The 18070-nt window shown below is 43.6% G+C and overlaps 1 protein-coding gene across 1 annotated transcript in view; it reads right to left on the bottom strand.

The window, feature by feature from the left end:
- The window catches only part of LOC138947436 (condensin-2 complex subunit G2-like), a 62783-nt gene that overhangs the window by 31421 nt on the left and 13292 nt on the right, over window positions 1-18070 (bottom strand). The window contains exons 7-10 of the mRNA XM_070318910.1: window positions 16838-16932; window positions 14892-14961; window positions 12250-12342; window positions 10355-10447 (exon numbers count right to left, since the gene is read on the bottom strand). Coding sequence (XP_070175011.1) covers window positions 10355-10447; window positions 12250-12342; window positions 14892-14961; window positions 16838-16932 — 351 coding nt within the window. The remainder of the gene's footprint in view (window positions 1-10354; window positions 10448-12249; window positions 12343-14891; window positions 14962-16837; window positions 16933-18070) is intronic.

The following is an 18070-nucleotide window of genomic DNA, read 5'->3' as shown; positions in this document are numbered from 1 at the left end:
GGTGTGAGCTATCTCACGCACAACAAACAGAGCTACTAGGAGACAACAGCAGCCAGACCCTGTCACAGCTCTCTACAAATGGCAGGTGTGAGCTATCTCACGCACAAGAAACAGAGCTACTAGGAGACAACAGCAGCCAGACCCTGTCACAGCTCTCTACAAATGGCAGGTGTGAGCTATCTCACGCACAAGAAACAGAGCTACTAGGAGACAACAGCAGCCAGACTAGTTTAGTGGCTAGAAGCGCTGACCAACAAGTGTTCAGATATTTTTCTAATTGTCGTTTCTAGATAGTAAAATATGTGCTGAAACCGGTCAGCTATCGCACCATCAAGAAATCGGTTCCCTAGTACCCCTTTAAGGCTCTGGAACCACCCCGGGTGGCAATATCGGGTCGCAACAGAGAGTGTTCCCCATAGCCGGAAAGAGCCTCAACCGTGAAAGATAGAAAGAAAGGTATTGAACAAAAAAGACGCACAACACCAATGTGAACCATTTGTGTTATCATAATTATATTAAAATATTGATGACCATGGAATAAATGGGTTATTTTTAGATTTCTGACAAAAAATCGCGAAAAACATGACAAATTGTTTTTTTTATAGCCTAAACTATGAAAGATTTAAAGACAAGTATTGAACACAAAAGATTGCAATGGATAATGGCAACAACATTTGCTCTCATTGTTGTACAAAATTGTTGATTGTTTTTTAATACTTTTCCGTTTTTGTGGATTTCACAAAGCATACCAATTAAACGGCAGTCCAGGTAACTCGTCCAAATTTTTGCGGCTAAGAGCCTCAACATTTGAAGATAGAAAGACTATCATTGAACAAAAACTATGGCAAACACTAATGTTAATAACTTTTGATCTCACACTGATATTGAAATATTGATGACCATGCAATTAATGGGCTATTTTCAGATTTGTGGGTACAAAATCGCCCAAAACATGACAAATTGTCTTTTTTCTAGCCTAAACTATGAAAGATTTAAAGACAAGTATTGAATATAAAAGATTGAACGGGATAATAGGAACAACATGTGCACTCATTGTTGTACAAAATTGTTGATTGTTCTTGAATATTTTCCGTTTTTGTGGATTTCACAAAGCGTACCGATTAATCGGCAACCCGTGTCAATCATTCGAATTATTTCATGCTGCGCCAAAACGATTGAAAATGGATGGAATATTAGTGTTTGAAGACAAAAGGCGCACATTGTCATGTTAAGCATATCTTGTTACACCGTATACACATCAAAATCGTGATAGCTCTTGGTTTGAATGTTACAATGTTTGATTTTGTGCAAGTTACACACATTGATACTGACAAAATGTAATGATATTCCAGGACAATATATCCAGCGCGCTCTTTGGGTCCCCAAAACACTGTACATGGTGAGTCCCATTGTGGTGCCAAAGTAGAAAATAATTATATTCACTTTAGCGATAGTCCGCAGTAGACGACATCAAATGACACAGACTGTAATGATAACTCAAAACTCGTCATCGCTTTCAGCAAACGCGTCAAAGTCAACCTCCTCATCTTCTTCCTCGTCATCCTCTTCTTCACAACCACCATCTGCCAGAAGATCGATCAGCGACACAGGTAGGATGGGCTTGAGGCACCACACGGGTTCCAGGACACCGTCTGCATTTTTCGTCCATCCCTGCCCCTGGTCGTAGAGTTTGGGCCTCTCCAGAATGCCTTCATGAGCACGCTTGTACAGGGCAACGCGGTGGTTTACTCGCTGAATGTGCGGCATCAGAGCAGATTGGCAGGGAGGCATGCGGGCTAGATCGACCTTACACTTGGACGTGAGTTTCTCGTTGTCTCCCACCATCTTGCGGAGTAGCTTTCCACGAACGACATCAACTGATTTCTCACGACTGTAATTGTACATCAGGCACGTAAACTCTTCCAACTGCTTCACCACCCGAAGTTTGACATCCCAGTCTATGAAAAGACCTTGGAGATGGTGAACCTCCTCGACGATCTAGACTATCCAAAGGTGGGGAGACATCGCGAACTGGAGAAGACCGAAATCAAGAAAAGCGAGGAGGCTGTTCAGAGAGTCATCACTGCTGTCAAGAACTTCACGAACCCGTTTTCCATCTCAGACAAAGACAGGCTCTACTCCTTGGCGTCTGGTGCCCCTGTCCGCATGGACGTCGAACAGGACTTGCTTCAGGCGGAAGCTTCTTCTTCTTCTTCTGCGTTCGATGAGGCGGAAGCTAAAGGCATGGTCGCCAAAACTGACTTCATCACCCGCCTTCAAAGTGGAGAGCCAGGAAGCTTCTTTGACACTATAAAGAGGCAGAAACTTAAGACAATGGAGGCTTGCAGCAAGAAGGTCACGCTCACATCCCCACAAGGAAAGGCCCTCCAGTACCAGGTGCAAAGCGACATCGCGTTTCTACTTCTCGTCAAGTCACAGCAACTAGACGAACCATTGGACTTGGACAAAGTCATGATGGGTGGTGCTGTACCTCCATCATGCCGCAGCGCTGGGATACAAGAACGCTGTGGTCAGAACCCCGGACACGGACATCTTTGTCATTCTTCTCTACCACGCTGAAGCCATCAAGTTGACTGTATACCTGGATACGGGATCAGGAAAACATCGGCAACTGATCAACCTCTCTGAGCTTGCAGAGTCCCTGGGGCATGACTACTGTGCCACTCTTCTTGGGTTCTATGTGTACAGCGGAGAGGACTGCACCAGTGCATTCAAAGGAAAGGTGAAGGTGGGGCCCTTAAGAAACTGGAGAAAAATCCCAAGTTTCACACGGCATTCAGGCAGCTTGGTGACGACTGGGATGTCAAACTTCGGGTGGTGAAGCAGTTGGAAGAGTTTATACGTGCCTGATCATGTACAATTACAATCGTGAGAAATCAGTTGATGTCGTTCGTGGAAAGCTACTCCGCAAGATGGTGGGAGACAACGAGAAACTCACGTCCAAGTGTAAGGTCGATCTAGCCCGCATGCCTCCCTGCCAATCTGCTCTGATGCCGCACATTCAGCGAGTAAACCACCGCGTTGCCCTGTACAAGCGTGCTCATGAAGGCATTCTGGAGAGGCCCAAACCCTACGACCAGGGGCAGGGATGGACGAAAAATGCAGACGGTGTCCTGGAACCCGTGTGGTGCCTCAAGCCCATCCTACCTGTGTCGCTGATCGATCTTCTGGCAGATGGTGGTTGTGAAGAAGAGGATGACGAGGAAGACGAGGAAGAAGATGAGGAGGTTGACTTTGACGCGTTTGCTGAAAGCGATGACGAGTTTTGAGTTATCATTACAGTCTGTGTCATTTGATGTCGTCTACTGCGGACTATCGCTAAAGTGAATATAATTATTTTCTACTTTGGCACCATAATGGGACTCACCATGTACAGTGTTTTGGGGACCCAAAGAGCGCGCTGGATATATTGTCCTGGAATATCATTACATTTTGTCAGTATCAATGTGTGTAACTTGCACAAAATCAAACATTGTAACATTCAAACCAAGAGCTATCACGATTTTGATGTGTATACGGTGTAACAAGATATGCTTAACATGACAATGTGCGCCTTTTGTCTTCAAACACTAATATTCCATCCATTTTCAATCGTTTTGGCGCAGCATGAAATAATTCGAATGATTGACACGGGTTGCCGATTAATCGGTACGCTTTGTGAAATCCACAAAAACGGAAAATATTCAAGAACAATCAACAATTTTGTACAACAATGAGTGCAAATGTTGTTGCTATTATCTCGTGCAATCTTTTATATTCAATACTTGTCTTTAAATCTTTCATAGTTTAGGCTAGAAAAAAGACAATTTGTCATGTTTTGGGCGATTTTGTACCCACAAATCTGAAAATAGCCCATTAATTGCATGGTCATCAATATTTCAATATCAGTGTGAGATCAAAAGTTATTAACATTAGTGTTTACCATAGTTTTTGTTCAATGATAGTCTTTCTATCTTCAAATGTTGAGGCTCTTAGCCTCAAAAATTCGGACGAGTTACCTGGACTGCCGTTTAATTGGTATGCTTTGTGAAATCCACAAAAACGAAAAAGTATTAAAAAACAATCAACAATTTTGTACCACAATGAGAGCAAATGTTGTTGCCATTATCCATTGCTATCTTTTGTGTTCAATACTTGTCTTTAAATCTTTCATAGTTTAGGCTATAAAAAAGACAATTTGTCATGTTTTTCGCGATTTTTTGTCAGAAATCTAAAAATAACCCATTTATTCCATGGTCATCAATATTTTAATATAAGTATGATAACACAAATGGTTCACATTGGTGTTGTGCGTCTTTTTTGTTCAATACCTTTCTTTCTATCTTTCACGGTTGAGGCTCTTTCCGGCTATGGGGAACACTCTCTGTTGCGACCCGATATTGCCACCCGGGGTGGTTCCAGAGCCTTAAAGGGGTACTAGGGAACCGATTTCTTGATGGTGCGATAGCTGACCGTTTTCAGCACATATTTTACTATCTAGAAACGACAATTAGAAAAATATCTGAACACTTGTTGGTCAGCGCTTCTAGCAACCGTACTAGACCCTGTCACAGCTCTCTACAAATGGCAGGTGTGAGCTATCTCACGCACAAGAAACAGAGCTATTGGGAAACAACAGCAGCCAGACCCTGTCACAGCTCTCTACAAATGGCAGGTGTGAGCTATCTCACGCACAAGAAACAGAGCTATTGGGAGACAACAGCAGCCAGGCCCTGTCACAGCTCTCTACAAATGGCAGGTGTGAGCTATCTCACGCACAAGAAACAGAGCTACTAGGAGACAACAGCAGCCAGACCCTGTCACAGCTCTCTACAAATGGCAGGTGTGAGCTATCTCACGCACAAGAAACAGAGCTACTAGGAGACAACAGCAGCCAGACCCTGTCACAGCTCTCTACAAATGGCAGGTGTGAGCTATCTCACGCACAAGAAACAGAGCTACTAGGAGACAACAGCAGCCAGACCCTGTCACAGCTCTCTACAAATGGCAGGTGTGAGCTATCTCACGCACAAGAAACAGAGCTATTGGGAAACAACAGCAGCCAGACCCTGTCACAGCTCTCTACAAATGGCAGGTGTGAGCTATCTCACGCACAAGAAACAGAGCTATTGGGAGACAACAGCAGCCAGGCCCTGTCACAGCTCTCTACAAATGGCAGGTGTGAGCTATCTCACGCACAAGAAACAGAGCTTCTAGGAGACAACAGCAGCCAGACCCTGTCACAGCTCTCTACAAATGGCAGGTGTGAGCTATCTCACGTACAAGAAACAGAGCTACTAGGAGACAACAGCAGCCAGACCCTGTCACAGCTCTCTACAAATGGCAGGTGTGAGCTATCTCACGCACAAGAAACAGAGCTACTAGGAGACAACAGCAGCCAGACCCTGTCACAGCTCTCCACAAATGGCAGGTGTGAGCTATCTCACGCACAAGAAACAGAGCTACTAGGAGACAACAGCAGCCAGACCCTGTCACAGCTCTCCACAAATGGCAGGTGTGAGCTATCTCACGTACAAGAAACAGAGCTATTGGGAGACAACAGCAGCCAGACCCTGTCACAGCTCTCTACAAATGGCAGGTGTGAGCTATCTCACGTACAAGAAACAGAGCTACTAGGAGACAACAGCAGCCAGACCCTGTCACAGCTCTCTACAAATGGCAGGTGTGAGCTATCTCACGCACAAGAAACAGAGCTATTGGGAGACAACAGCAGCCAGACCCTGTCACAGCTCTCTACAAATGGCAGGTGTGAGCTATCTCACGCACAAGAAACAGAGCTATTGGGAGACAACAGCAGCCAGACCCTGTCACAGCTCTCTACAAATGGCAGGTGTGAGCTATCTCACGTACAAGAAACAGAGCTACTAGGAGACAACAGCAGCCAGACCCTGTCACAGCTCTCTACAAATGGCAGGTGTGAGCTATCTCACGCACAAGAAACAGAGCTACTAGGAGACAACAGCAGCCAGACCCTGTCACAGCTCTCTACAAATGGCAGGTGTGAGCTATCTCACGCACAAGAAACAGAGCTATTGGGAAACAACAGCAGCCAGACCCTGTCACAGCTCTCTACAAATGGCAGGTGTGAGCTATCTCACGCACAAGAAACAGAGCTATTGGGAGACAACAGCAGCCAGGCCCTGTCACAGCTCTCTACAAATGACAGGTGTGAGCTATCTCACGCACAAGAAACAGAGCTACTAGGAGACAACAGCAGCCAGACCCTGTCACAGCTCTCTACAAATGGCAGGTGTGAGCTATCTCACGCACAAGAAACAGAGCTACTAGGAGACAACAGCAGCCAGACCCTGTCACAGCTCTCTACAAATGGCAGGTGTGAGCTATCTCACGCACAAGAAACAGAGCTACTAGGAGACAACAGCAGCCAGACCCTGTCACAGCTCTCTACAAATGGCAGGTGTGAGCTATCTCACGCACAAGAAACAGAGCTATTGGGAGACAACAGCAGCCAGACCCTGTCACAGCTCTCTACAAATGGCAGGTGTGAGCTATCTCACGCACAAGAAACAGAGCTATTGGGAGACAACAGCAGCCAGACCCTGTCACAGCTCTCTACAAATGGCAGGTGTGAGCTATCTCACGCACAAGAAACAGAGCTACTAGGAGACAACAGCAGCCAGACCCTGTCACAGCTCTCTACAAATGGCAGGTGTGAGCTATCTCACGCACAACAAACAGAGCTACTAGGAGACAACAGCAGCCAGACCCTGTCACAGCTCTCTACAAATGGCAGGTGTGAGCTATCTCACGCACAAGAAACAGAGCTACTAGGAGACAACAGCAGCCAGACCCTGTCACAGCTCTCTACAAATGGCAGGTGTGAGCTATCTCACGCACAAGAAACAGAGCTACTAGGAGACAACAGCAGCCAGACCCTGTCACAGCTCTCTACAAATGGCAGGTGTGAGCTATCTCACGCACAAGAAACAGAGCTACTAGGAGACAACAGCAGCCAGACCCTGTCACAGCTCTCTACAAATGGCAGGTGTGAGCTATCTCACGCACAAGAAACAGAGCTACTAGGAGACAACAGCAGCCAGACCCTGTCACAGCTCTCTACAAATGGCAGGTGTGAGCTATCTCACGCACAAGAAACAGAGCTACTAGGAGACAACAGCAGCCAGACCCTGTCACAGCTCTCTACAAATGGCAGGTGTGAGCTATCTCACGCACAAGAAACAGAGCTACTAGGAGACAACAGCAGCCAGACCCTGTCACAGCTCTCTACAAATGGCAGGTGTGAGCTATCTCACGCACAAGAAACAGAGCTACTAGGAGACAACAGCAGCCAGACCCTGTCACAGCTCTCTACAAATGGCAGGTGTGAGCTATCTCACGCACAAGAAACAGAGCTACTAGGAGACAACAGCAGCCAGACCCTGTCACAGCTCTCTACAAATGGCAGGTGTGAGCTATCTCACGCACAACAAACAGAGCTACTAGGAGACAACAGCAGCCAGACCCTGTCACAGCTCTCTACAAATGGCAGGTGTGAGCTATCTCACGCACAAGAAACAGAGCTACTAGGAGACAACAGCAGCCAGACCCTGTCACAGCTCTCTACAAATGGCAGGTGTGAGCTATCTCACGCACAAGAAACAGAGCTACTAGGAGACAACAGCAGCCAGACCCTGTCACAGCTCTCTACAAATGGCAGGTGTGAGCTATCTCACGCACAAGAAACAGAGCTACTAGGAGACAACAGCAGCCAGACCCTGTCACAGCTCTCTACAAATGGCAGGTGTGAGCTATCTCACGCACAACAAACAGAGCTACTAGGAGACAACAGCAGCCAGACCCTGTCACAGCTCTCTACAAATGGCAGGTGTGAGCTATCTCACGCACAACAAACAGAGCTACTAGGAGACAACAGCAGCCAGACCCTGTCACAGCTCTCTACAAATGGCAGGTGTGAGCTATCTCACGCACAACAAACAGAGCTACTAGGAGACAACAGCAGCCAGACCCTGTCACAGCTCTCTACAAATGGCAGGTGTGAGCTATCTCACGCACAACAAACAGAGCTACTAGGAGACAACAGCAGCCAGACCCTGTCACAGCTCTCTACAAATGGCAGGTGTGAGCTATCTCACGCACAACAAACAGAGCTACTAGGAGACAACAGCAGCCAGACCCTGTCACAGCTCTCTACAAATGGCAGGTGTGAGCTATCTCACGCACAACAAACAGAGCTACTAGGAGACAACAGCAGCCAGACCCTGTCACAGCTCTCTACAAATGGCAGGTGTGAGCTATCTCACGCACAAGAAACAGAGCTACTAGGAGACAACAGCAGCCAGACCCTGTCACAGCTCTCTACAAATGGCAGGTGTGAGCTATCTCACGCACAACAAACAGAGCTACTAGGAGACAACAGCAGCCAGACCCTGTCACAGCTCTCTACAAATGGCAGGTGTGAGCTATCTCACGCACAACAAACAGAGCTACTACAGTGGAACCCCCCTTTAAGACCTCCAAAAACCTGAGCAAAATCAGGTCCTACAAAGGAGGGAGTCTTAAAATGGGGGTAAAAGTAGAGGTTAGGGTCTTACAGGGGTGGGACTCTCTTGTGATGAAAAAAGAGGAAATCCCTTTTCTCTAGGGGGTTCGAATTTTTTTAAATGGTACATTAAAATTAAAATCTGTGCAATCTGGTGCATTCTGAGACTAAAATTCAACTCGTTTGGATCAGGTAAAAAAGAAAAGACCCTTTTGTCAATCGTGGTAAAAAAGACATTCTCCGCACTCCCCCCCCCCCCCCCCCCCCCAAAAAAAACCCCACAAAAAACACACCCAACCAAACAAAAAACACTTTCACACAACAATGGTAACATAACTAACGTAATGAACCATGTATCCATAATTCAATACTGGCAATAGTATGATCCAAGTGACGCCCCAATGCATTGAAGCTCAAAATGACTATTAGTTATCAGGAGTTTTCAGTCAGCACAATTTAAAGGCACAGTAAGCCTCCCGTAAACCATCACAGATACGGTCAGGCTTTTACACACAGTACAAACACCCTTTCATTTAAACACTCACCGATTGAGAACATCCTAAGTGCCCTCCGTAAAGAGCGAACAATTTTCAAAGAATTTATTTTTGCGTGGTTTATCTTACCCCTGAGCCATCGTGAACCCGTGTGATCCAGTTTCCCTTTTTCACAATGTAGTCGTCAGTTAGCCTTATTTGAATGCGACTCGATGTGAGCTTATTTACAATAGCACGTTTTTATGCACGAAACAAACGGCTGTGGTTCACAAGAACTCTAGCGATGGCTTTTGACTGTTGAGAGGAACGGCGATATGCACTGACTGATAAACCGTCGTCTGCTAAGACCATTGCGTGACCCTGCTTCCGGGCTTTTCTTTTTTCAAACTTTCACAACTTCGAATTGTACTGATCTTGTCTTGATGAAAAAAGAATTCTTTTATGATTAAAGAATGTTTGTGTAACAAGCTAGATTTTAAAAGTTAGGTCTAGCGCAAAAACGCACCACGGTCCAAAAACATTCTGATAATCATCGATCCACGGCTGTTGTCAGTTTAAGGGAAGTAACTCATTTTTGACCTGAGTTCAGGATGGGTCCAAAAAGTGTTCGAGACAATCTGCAAAATTAATTCTTTAAAAATTGCTCGCTCTTTACGTAGGGCACCTAGGATGTTCCCGTTTGGTGAGCGTTCAAATGGAAGGGTGTTTGTACTGTGTGTAAAAGCCTGACAGTATCTGTGATGGTTTACGGGAGGCTTACTGTCCGGGCGTGATTTCCGGGATATTCATAACAGCCGTCCAGCACCAAAACGAGGCGCCATTGTTCTTCAGGGCCAAGTCCACGAAAATAAATTCTTTGAAAATTTCTCACGCTCGACAGAAAGCAGCCAGGATGTTCCCGTTCGGTGAGCGTTTAAATGGAAGTATGCTTGTACTGTATGTAGACGCTCGGGGAGCTCTGTGATGGTTTACGGGAGGCTTACTGTGCCTTTAACTCTCAAGCCTCCAGTGTTCTGTTCCATCTTCACTTCTCTCCATATCATTCAGTCAACAAGTTATAGATACTGTGATGAAATGGGACACTGAAAAATAGATTACTCCAGCGGAATACGTAAGTTGTGTCCGCGGAAATCCGCGGATTCGCGGAAAAGTCCCACCCTTGGTCTTAAAATGGAGGAAGTCTTTAATTGGGGGGTCTTAAAAGGGGGGTTCCACTGTACTATCAATAGCTATAGCTCACGCTCAAGGCAAGGAGATAACTCTGTCAAATGCAGAGCAGCTGTTGTGAAAGGGAGACCACTGCGTGTATGCCACTTACACTGAGCGACCTCCAGAGGAAGGGATTGTAGAGTTTGAGCAACATGGAGTCCACTCCCCTCTGCTTCTTCTGGCTGTGGAAATAGTGCAACACCTGCAACATAAGACACTTACTAATCAGGTGCTATTCTTTTCACCTGTAATACACACTTGGTCTAAATCACAGGTAAATCCTGCCCTTCATTTCTTAACGCGAAATACCCTCGATGGTCGCTTTTTTTTTTTTTAACTTAAGAAACGATTTGCTTTGTGCAAGCACTTTAAAAATGGCGGACAAAATGTCAGGCAATGAGGGCTGTGCTCGAGTTGGACAGACGAAACAGGCATTGATCATTAGTGAAAAAAAATTGAAACATTTTCAGTCAATAATTACTTCTAGAGTGAAAATACTTTTCACCATCTCTTAATTCGTGCAATCCATATGCTATAACCGTAGTATTCAAAAAGAGTTTTGTCGTCGAAATGAAACCCTAACACTAAAGCTGCCATTCCTGTTTTCCTGAGCACTAGCTTCGGAGCATGCCGTTTTTGATGCGCGGCGGTAACATGTTCCTGCAGCGCCCTCAATACAAAAAGGCAGGCTGTACATTACCTGAGAATGTGAAACGACGCAAAATCAGAAAAAAAAGTTCAGATCTGCATATACTTCCTATTTCTAAGTGAGGAGCAGACCTGCCTACCCCAAAAATTACAAGGTGTAATGAGCCAAGCCAAAAAGAGTAATCTGGTGGAAGAAGGTGTAATCAAGATTCCATTCGGCAATCATTTCGCACATTGTCACTTCTGCTCGGATAATTTCTCCCTCCAGTTTTGTTACTGTATCACTCGACTCAGACTTCCTGATAAAGGAACAGGTAAATCGAACATCTTTTGTCTTTTGGTTTCCGTCAGCTCTCTTTACTGCATCCTTGTGATAAATTGTCCCGATGTGCTATGCACAGTCATATTTTCCAATGTGTGCACACGAAAAGTCACAGTGGCAAAGGGAACACAAGACGTGCTTTGGGCCTTTTGATTAAGGTCCTAGACATGGCCACGATTCCATTTAGCTGCCTTTGTATTTCTGTTGAATGGCTTTTTTCTTTTTCACAGCAATCCTTTTACCACCACTGTGACCAGCTTCCTCATCAGACTCGTCCGTCTCATGGGGACTCAGATTTTCCACGCGTTGCTAATTCATTGTAATGCGAACGGCGGCGTCCATCTTGTATGTGGCTGAACAGACCGGAAATGACCGGATATTGTCCAAACGATGTCGCGCAGGTGCAAACGCAAGCTCTGCGGGAGCAACAATACACATCGGATTTACATCGAGATGAGATGCAAAAAATCGTACTTTTGGTTTCTTAAAAATCGTACTTCCATTGTGGAAAGCGTGGTGCCGTAGTTTGGGTTAACAATCGTAGTAAATTCTGCCCAAATCGTAAGGGTAGGCCGGTCTGGGGGAGTAAACAGGCAATGATTCACACATGATCATGGTGCTGTTAACTGTTTTGAAATTAATGAAATTTCTCTGTTTTTGTTTTTTTGTTTATTGTTGTAATGTATGTTTGATGGGTGTATGCTTTTAATTAAGCGTTGTTGACTATGAATGTAGATGTAAATGCTTGTATAACTGTGTTTTAATTTTAAATGTGTCAAGCGCAAAGAGCATAATTGTAAAGTTATGATGTTGCGCTATATAAATGCTCATTTATTATTATTATTATTATTATTATTATACAATCCATGGTAAACATACATCTGTAATGTGTCACACGGCTCATCAGAAAAGTAATACATCCAAGATTACTTGAAAGAAAAAAGGAACGAAAAAAAGATTGAAAGAAAGAAAGACAAATAAGAAATAAAGACAGACAGTAAAAAACAACCCACAAGTGTTGTTTTAATACCAACCCTGAAAAGAATGTTGAACATGGGTTGTGGCCCCTGTCTGGTGGAGTGAATGCAGTGATTCATCAAATCCTGAATGCAGTCGTTCTCCAATTTCTGCAACGCCCACAATACACGCAGCCTTAACAATGATGTTTAGCTGATGTTAAAAGTTTGTCATACATAATCATCACCCATAACCACAATAATCATTGCCAATATCCACAAAACACGCATCTATAACAATGAGGCTTCGCAGATGTTAGAAGTATGTGATGTCATAAATAATCATTACCCAAAACCACAATAAGGCACACAACAACAACAAAAAGTCTGTTTACGGTAACCCGACCGACCCTATTTTTTCGCGTGACCCTAGACTTTTTTTTGGCATTTGGGAAAAAAAATTAAAAATTAAAAAAATAAAATATTAACCTTTAGCACTCCAGATTCCAGCCAGCATTACTTCCGCTGTAGCCACATTATTTTGCTTACCTATAGGTAAGAATAACACCCAGTGACCCACTAACTTTCAACACTTACAACTTCTTTGAAAATGCACTAATAAGCATGAAACTTTGTGGTTGTGATGGGGTTATATTTAACATTAAAATATTTTTGTTTGCATGCATCATTTATTTTCTTAGCATAAATACAAATAAAAAATGAAAAGGGGTTGTGTTGGCTAGTCCGTGGAATTTTGTGAAACCAACAAGTCTATGCCTGGTCACAGTGAAACTCCTTTGACCAGGTAATCATGTTGACCATCCAACTTCCTGATCCTGGTTTCGAACACCTATGAAACAAAGCGTCACGCCTCTACTCAAACAGCTACATTGGCTTCCAGTCGAACAAAGAATTAAATACAAGATCTGCTGCATATTCTATCAAATTGCCGCGGGCACGGCTCCACAGTACCTGTCCGATCTCGTGCAGAAAAACAATCCTGAAAGGGTTGTCCGTTCTGCCTCCCAAAATAAATTTGTCAAAGCTCCTAAGTATCAGAGGGACGATCATGGTGGCCGCTGTCTTTCAGTCGCAGCTGATCATATCTGGAACAAACTCCCTTTGTCTCTACGTCTCAGTCCATCTCTGCCTTCTTTCAAAGCAAATCTCAAGACTCACCTCTTCAGAGAAGCATTCTAGAAGGTTAATGTTGATGATGTAGTTGTCGCGACCCTGTGAATGTGCACTTTCGGATGAACAATGTTTACTGTGTGTGTGTGTGTGTGAGTGTGTGTGTGTGTGTGTGTGTGTGTGTGTGTGTGTGTGTGTGTGTGTGTGTGGACATGTGTGTGTGTGTGTGTGGGTGTGTGTGTGTGTGTGTGTATGTGTGTGTGTGTATGTGTGTGTGTGCATTTTAATTGTGTATACTGAGAGTTCGTTCCTGTAAGAGCCTCTGGATTTTTGTAACATTTATGTTTTGTTTTTGGTTTTGTTGTAAAGTGTTTATGATTGTGTTCTATTCCGTCAATGGCGTCATTCTCGTAATGATGTTGTTATTGCTTTTGTAAAGCGCTTTGTGTGTTCGAAAGCGCTATAGAAATCACCATTATTATTATTATTTTATTAAATAAGTATATTTGTGGACCAGTGCATGTCATGGGACGATTTTTTTAATAGTTCGGTTAGCAACAACAAGCAGAGAAAAGCTTTGATCTCTACTAGATCCACAGGTCGCCATTTCCGAACACGCAAACTTTTTACGTCTTGTCACTGGCTTGCTTTGCACTGAATTTGAGTCAGTTTCTACGCAGTGTCTCTTCGACAAGCAAGTCAAGCATTTGCTACGCAGTCAGATTATCGGTAATGTTTGCTGGTCCTGTCATTTCACTAAACTGGACCAGCCACTGTTTGTGTCCATCTGCACTTTCGTAAATTCCGTTTCGTAACCGTCACTGTGACTTGACGAACTGTCATTTTTTTCACCGCGATACACAGTTCATTGCGAAGATCTTCCTCGGTAATTCGTTCCAATTCCGCATACTTTTTGTTGTCAAGAAACAACTCGAAAGAAAGTTTCAAACTCATCATCCTCCATCTTGCTTGTCGAAGCGCAAAAGTACTTTATCGATGCAAAAACAAAAGCAGAAAACTTCGACGAAACCGACTCAAATGCAGCACAGACGACACGACGAGATAACGGAAGGAAGTGAGCCTCGCTTTGGCTCAAGTGCCGTTAAAAATACCGTTATTCTCGTATGCAAATACGAACGAGAAGTTGGTCATACGAACAAGCCTTGTGCTGGCGACGCAAATCGCCGCTGGCTGGCAAAGGGGGGGAATGGCTGGGCGACGAAAATCGCCGCTGGCGTGCTAAAGGTTAAAAAAGTCTTTGTTTTTTGGAAAAATAACTCAAAAATATGTTTTTAAAAACAAAAACAAAACAAACCAAAAAAATCCCGAACCTACCGACCCTATTTTTTTTGCCTATGTTACCGTACTATTTCTTTTTTTGTGCCTAATCATTGCGAATATCCACAATACACGCAGCTAGTATAACGTCTTAAACAGGAGGGAGCCTTAAATCGGGGGTAAATTTACAGAGGTTATGAAGAGAAAATCTAAGAAAACAGCGTCTTAAAACTGAGGGTGTCTTAAAAGGGGTGTTTCACTGTACTCAGAGTCAGAAAATACCTGATGAAACCAGTTATCACAACACCTACCTCCAACATGTCTCCAGTACTTTTCTGCCAGGCTCTGAAGTACATGTCTCCATACAGAGGGAGCCACGACCTGTAGTACATACATCATATATCAAATGTTACATTAAAATGGAAATACATGTACATTGGAACCCCCCTTTTAAGACCTCCAAAAATCTGAGAAAATAGGGTCTTAACAAGGAGGGAGTCTTAAAAATGGGGGTAATTTTACAGAGGTTAAGAACAGAGTCCTAGAAAACAAGGTCTTAACAAGAGGCGAAGCCTTCACGGCTCACGTAAGAAATCGACAAACAGTAACACAAACTCAATCACTCCGTCACACATACACACACACAGTAAGCATACCGTCGTGATATAACCTTGAACGGTTGAAAACGACGTTAAACACCAAATAAAGAAAGAAAGAAACAGTAAGCATAAGTGATACAGTGCAAGAGAGCGAGACACTAGATCTAGATCTGTCTGTAGCCTACTTTTTAGTACTTACGGGGACACGATGGCCAGATTGACACTGCGCTTTCGACAGCGCTGCCTCGCGCAGACACTGGAAACACGCTGTGCAGATTAACCTGTAGGAAATCTCCTTTGGTATCTTCTTTATCTATTTTTCTGGAGCTACGAAACCGAACAATGTGAAATTGTCTTCTCCGAATCGGCGAACTGCAGCTCGGTGATAACTGTATCTATACCACAATCCTTCACGCGATCTGACCTAACCTTGACCCCTGACCTGGTCTACATACCATACACGACACAAACCAGTCAGCTGTTTTTACCCCCCCAAAACCCCCCATCACCCGTTTTCTTTGGATACACACTTTAACTACATACGTGCCGACGAAATGTTGATCATTGCTTCAATACTTTGAAGCTGTTGCTTGGATAATAACCAGGTAAAATTAGTATTTCGGTGTTCAGTCAAATGTTAAAGTTTCTATCACATACACACACACACACATACACACGCACAGACAGACAAAAGTTAGCATCGCATAGGCTACACTTACGTGAGCCAAAAAGGAGGGAGTCTTAAAAATGGGGGTAATTTCACAGAGGTTAAGAACAGAGTCCTAGAAAACAAGGTCTTAAAAAGGAGGGAGTCTTAAAAATGGGGGTAATTTCACAGAGGTTAATTAAGAACAGAGTCCTAGAAAACAAGGTCTTAAAAAGGAGGGAGTCTTAAATTGGAGGGTCTTAAAAGGGGGTTCCACTGTTTGTCTTTGACAGTGACACACCCAGCCTGCCTGTAAACGAGTATAACAAACATTTAAAAAGAATTATTAAGACATTCAATGATAAGACAAAAACACATATAATACATAGGTGCACATACAATAACAAGCCACCTATTACCCCCAACCCTAACTCTACCCAATATTGACGGACTGTGTGATGATATCTTCTGCTATGGTCTGTTGAGACAGTGATATCAAAATCGAGACCGGAGGAGATATCATCAGCAGAAGATATCATCACACAGTCAGTCAATGTTAGATATATTGCTAATTCTCTGGACATTTTGTATTTACTGTAAAGAAATTACAAAAGTATTTGTCTCAGTTTTGGCTGTTCCATATCCCTCCCTCTGATTATTATTTCTTTTTGTTCACTCTTTTCTTATACTTTTCAGTATTTCAAAAGGTCTTTTCTTTCAAAACGTCTTTAGTCACTTGCTCAACTAAATTCTGGGATCATTACATTTTCATATATTTGTTTGTTTTTAAATTTAGGTGTTTTTGTTTTTGAAGTGGGGAAGCAATAAAGAGGTCGTCGATATCAAAACTGATATCGACGGAAATGTCGTCGATATCACTTTTGCACTGAGCTCAGTTTTGCCCAATTGCCCAATGGAAATCCACGTAACATATGAAATAGCAATATAGAGTGCTATCATCTTATAGTACTAATATTATAAAATATTCTACAGCAAAATTCAGACAACTGACTTTGGTGCGTAGGGAATTTGGTTCTTGATAGCTCCGTGCATCAAATCAGTCACTCCCGCGTTCAGACTCATCACATAGCCAAGGAAACGACGCCCCTGAAATGTAAGATACAGTATTTCAAAATAGGATACAGCAGACCTGTTTACCCCCATAAGTGTTTTGGAGTAATGCTCAGCCCCAAAAATAGTAATCCTGGCACAAAAATAGTAATCATCCAGCATTCGTCGCCAATTACAACGCACACGACAACTGTGTCTGCGAAACGCAATCATGCACATATATCCATCATTCACAAACAAAACATATCAGTCAGTTTTTGTAGTCATCATAATTTCAAAGAAGATCACATCAAAAGCACATGCATCACTGATTCTTTTTCTTTTGCTCGTAGTAGGCCTTTTTCAGTGTGTCGAGCGCTTCTCTACTGTACTTGCGCTTGCCGAATGAGTGAGGGCGAGACTTCACCACTAGAAGGCTCTCCAGCGTCTCATCAAACAGACATGATCTCTGGTCAGTCCTGTGCTTTTTCACCCCATTTTGCCATTGAAAAAACCAATACCAAACATGTGAATTTTTTTTATTTTTTATTTTACATTTTTTTTATTTATGAAAATCGTAGTCTTGACACGGATAGCGGAATGGCGTATTTTTTGCAGAAAATCATAATAAATTACGCCAAAATCGTAAGGGTAAACAGGTCTGATACAGATACCTCATCCTTCAGCCAAGAAAACTACGCCCCTGAAATTAAGACCAAGCATTATAAAATATGATGCAGATGCCTCCTCTTTTAGCCATGGAAACGACGCCCCTGAATAGCAAGATAAGACGGGCGCTGTGGAGGGGTGGTAAGACGTCGGCCTCTTAATCGGAAGGTCGAGGGTTCGAATCCCGGTTGCGGCCGCCTGGTGGGTTAAGTGTGGAGATTTTTCCGATCTCCCAGGTCAACTTATGTGCAGACCTGCTATTGGCTTATCCCCCTTCGTGTGTACACGCAAGCACAAGACCAAGTGCACACGGAAAAGATTCTGTAATCCATGTCAGAGTTCGGTGGGTTATAGAAACACGAAAATATCCAGCATGCTTCCTCCGAAAGCGGCGTATGGCTGCCTTAATGGCGGGGTAAAAACGGTCATACACGTAAAATTCCACTCGTGCAAAAAACACGAGTGTACGTCGGAGTTTTAGTCCACGAACGCAGAAGAAGAAGAAAAATAGCAAGATACAGCATTT

Source organism: Littorina saxatilis, linkage group LG14, assembly GCF_037325665.1.
Source record: "Littorina saxatilis isolate snail1 linkage group LG14, US_GU_Lsax_2.0, whole genome shotgun sequence".
Lineage (NCBI taxonomy): Eukaryota > Metazoa > Mollusca > Gastropoda > Littorinimorpha > Littorinidae > Littorina > Littorina saxatilis.
The sequence above is the reverse complement of the archived record's forward strand: the minus strand, read 5'-3'. Positions and strand labels throughout refer to the sequence as shown.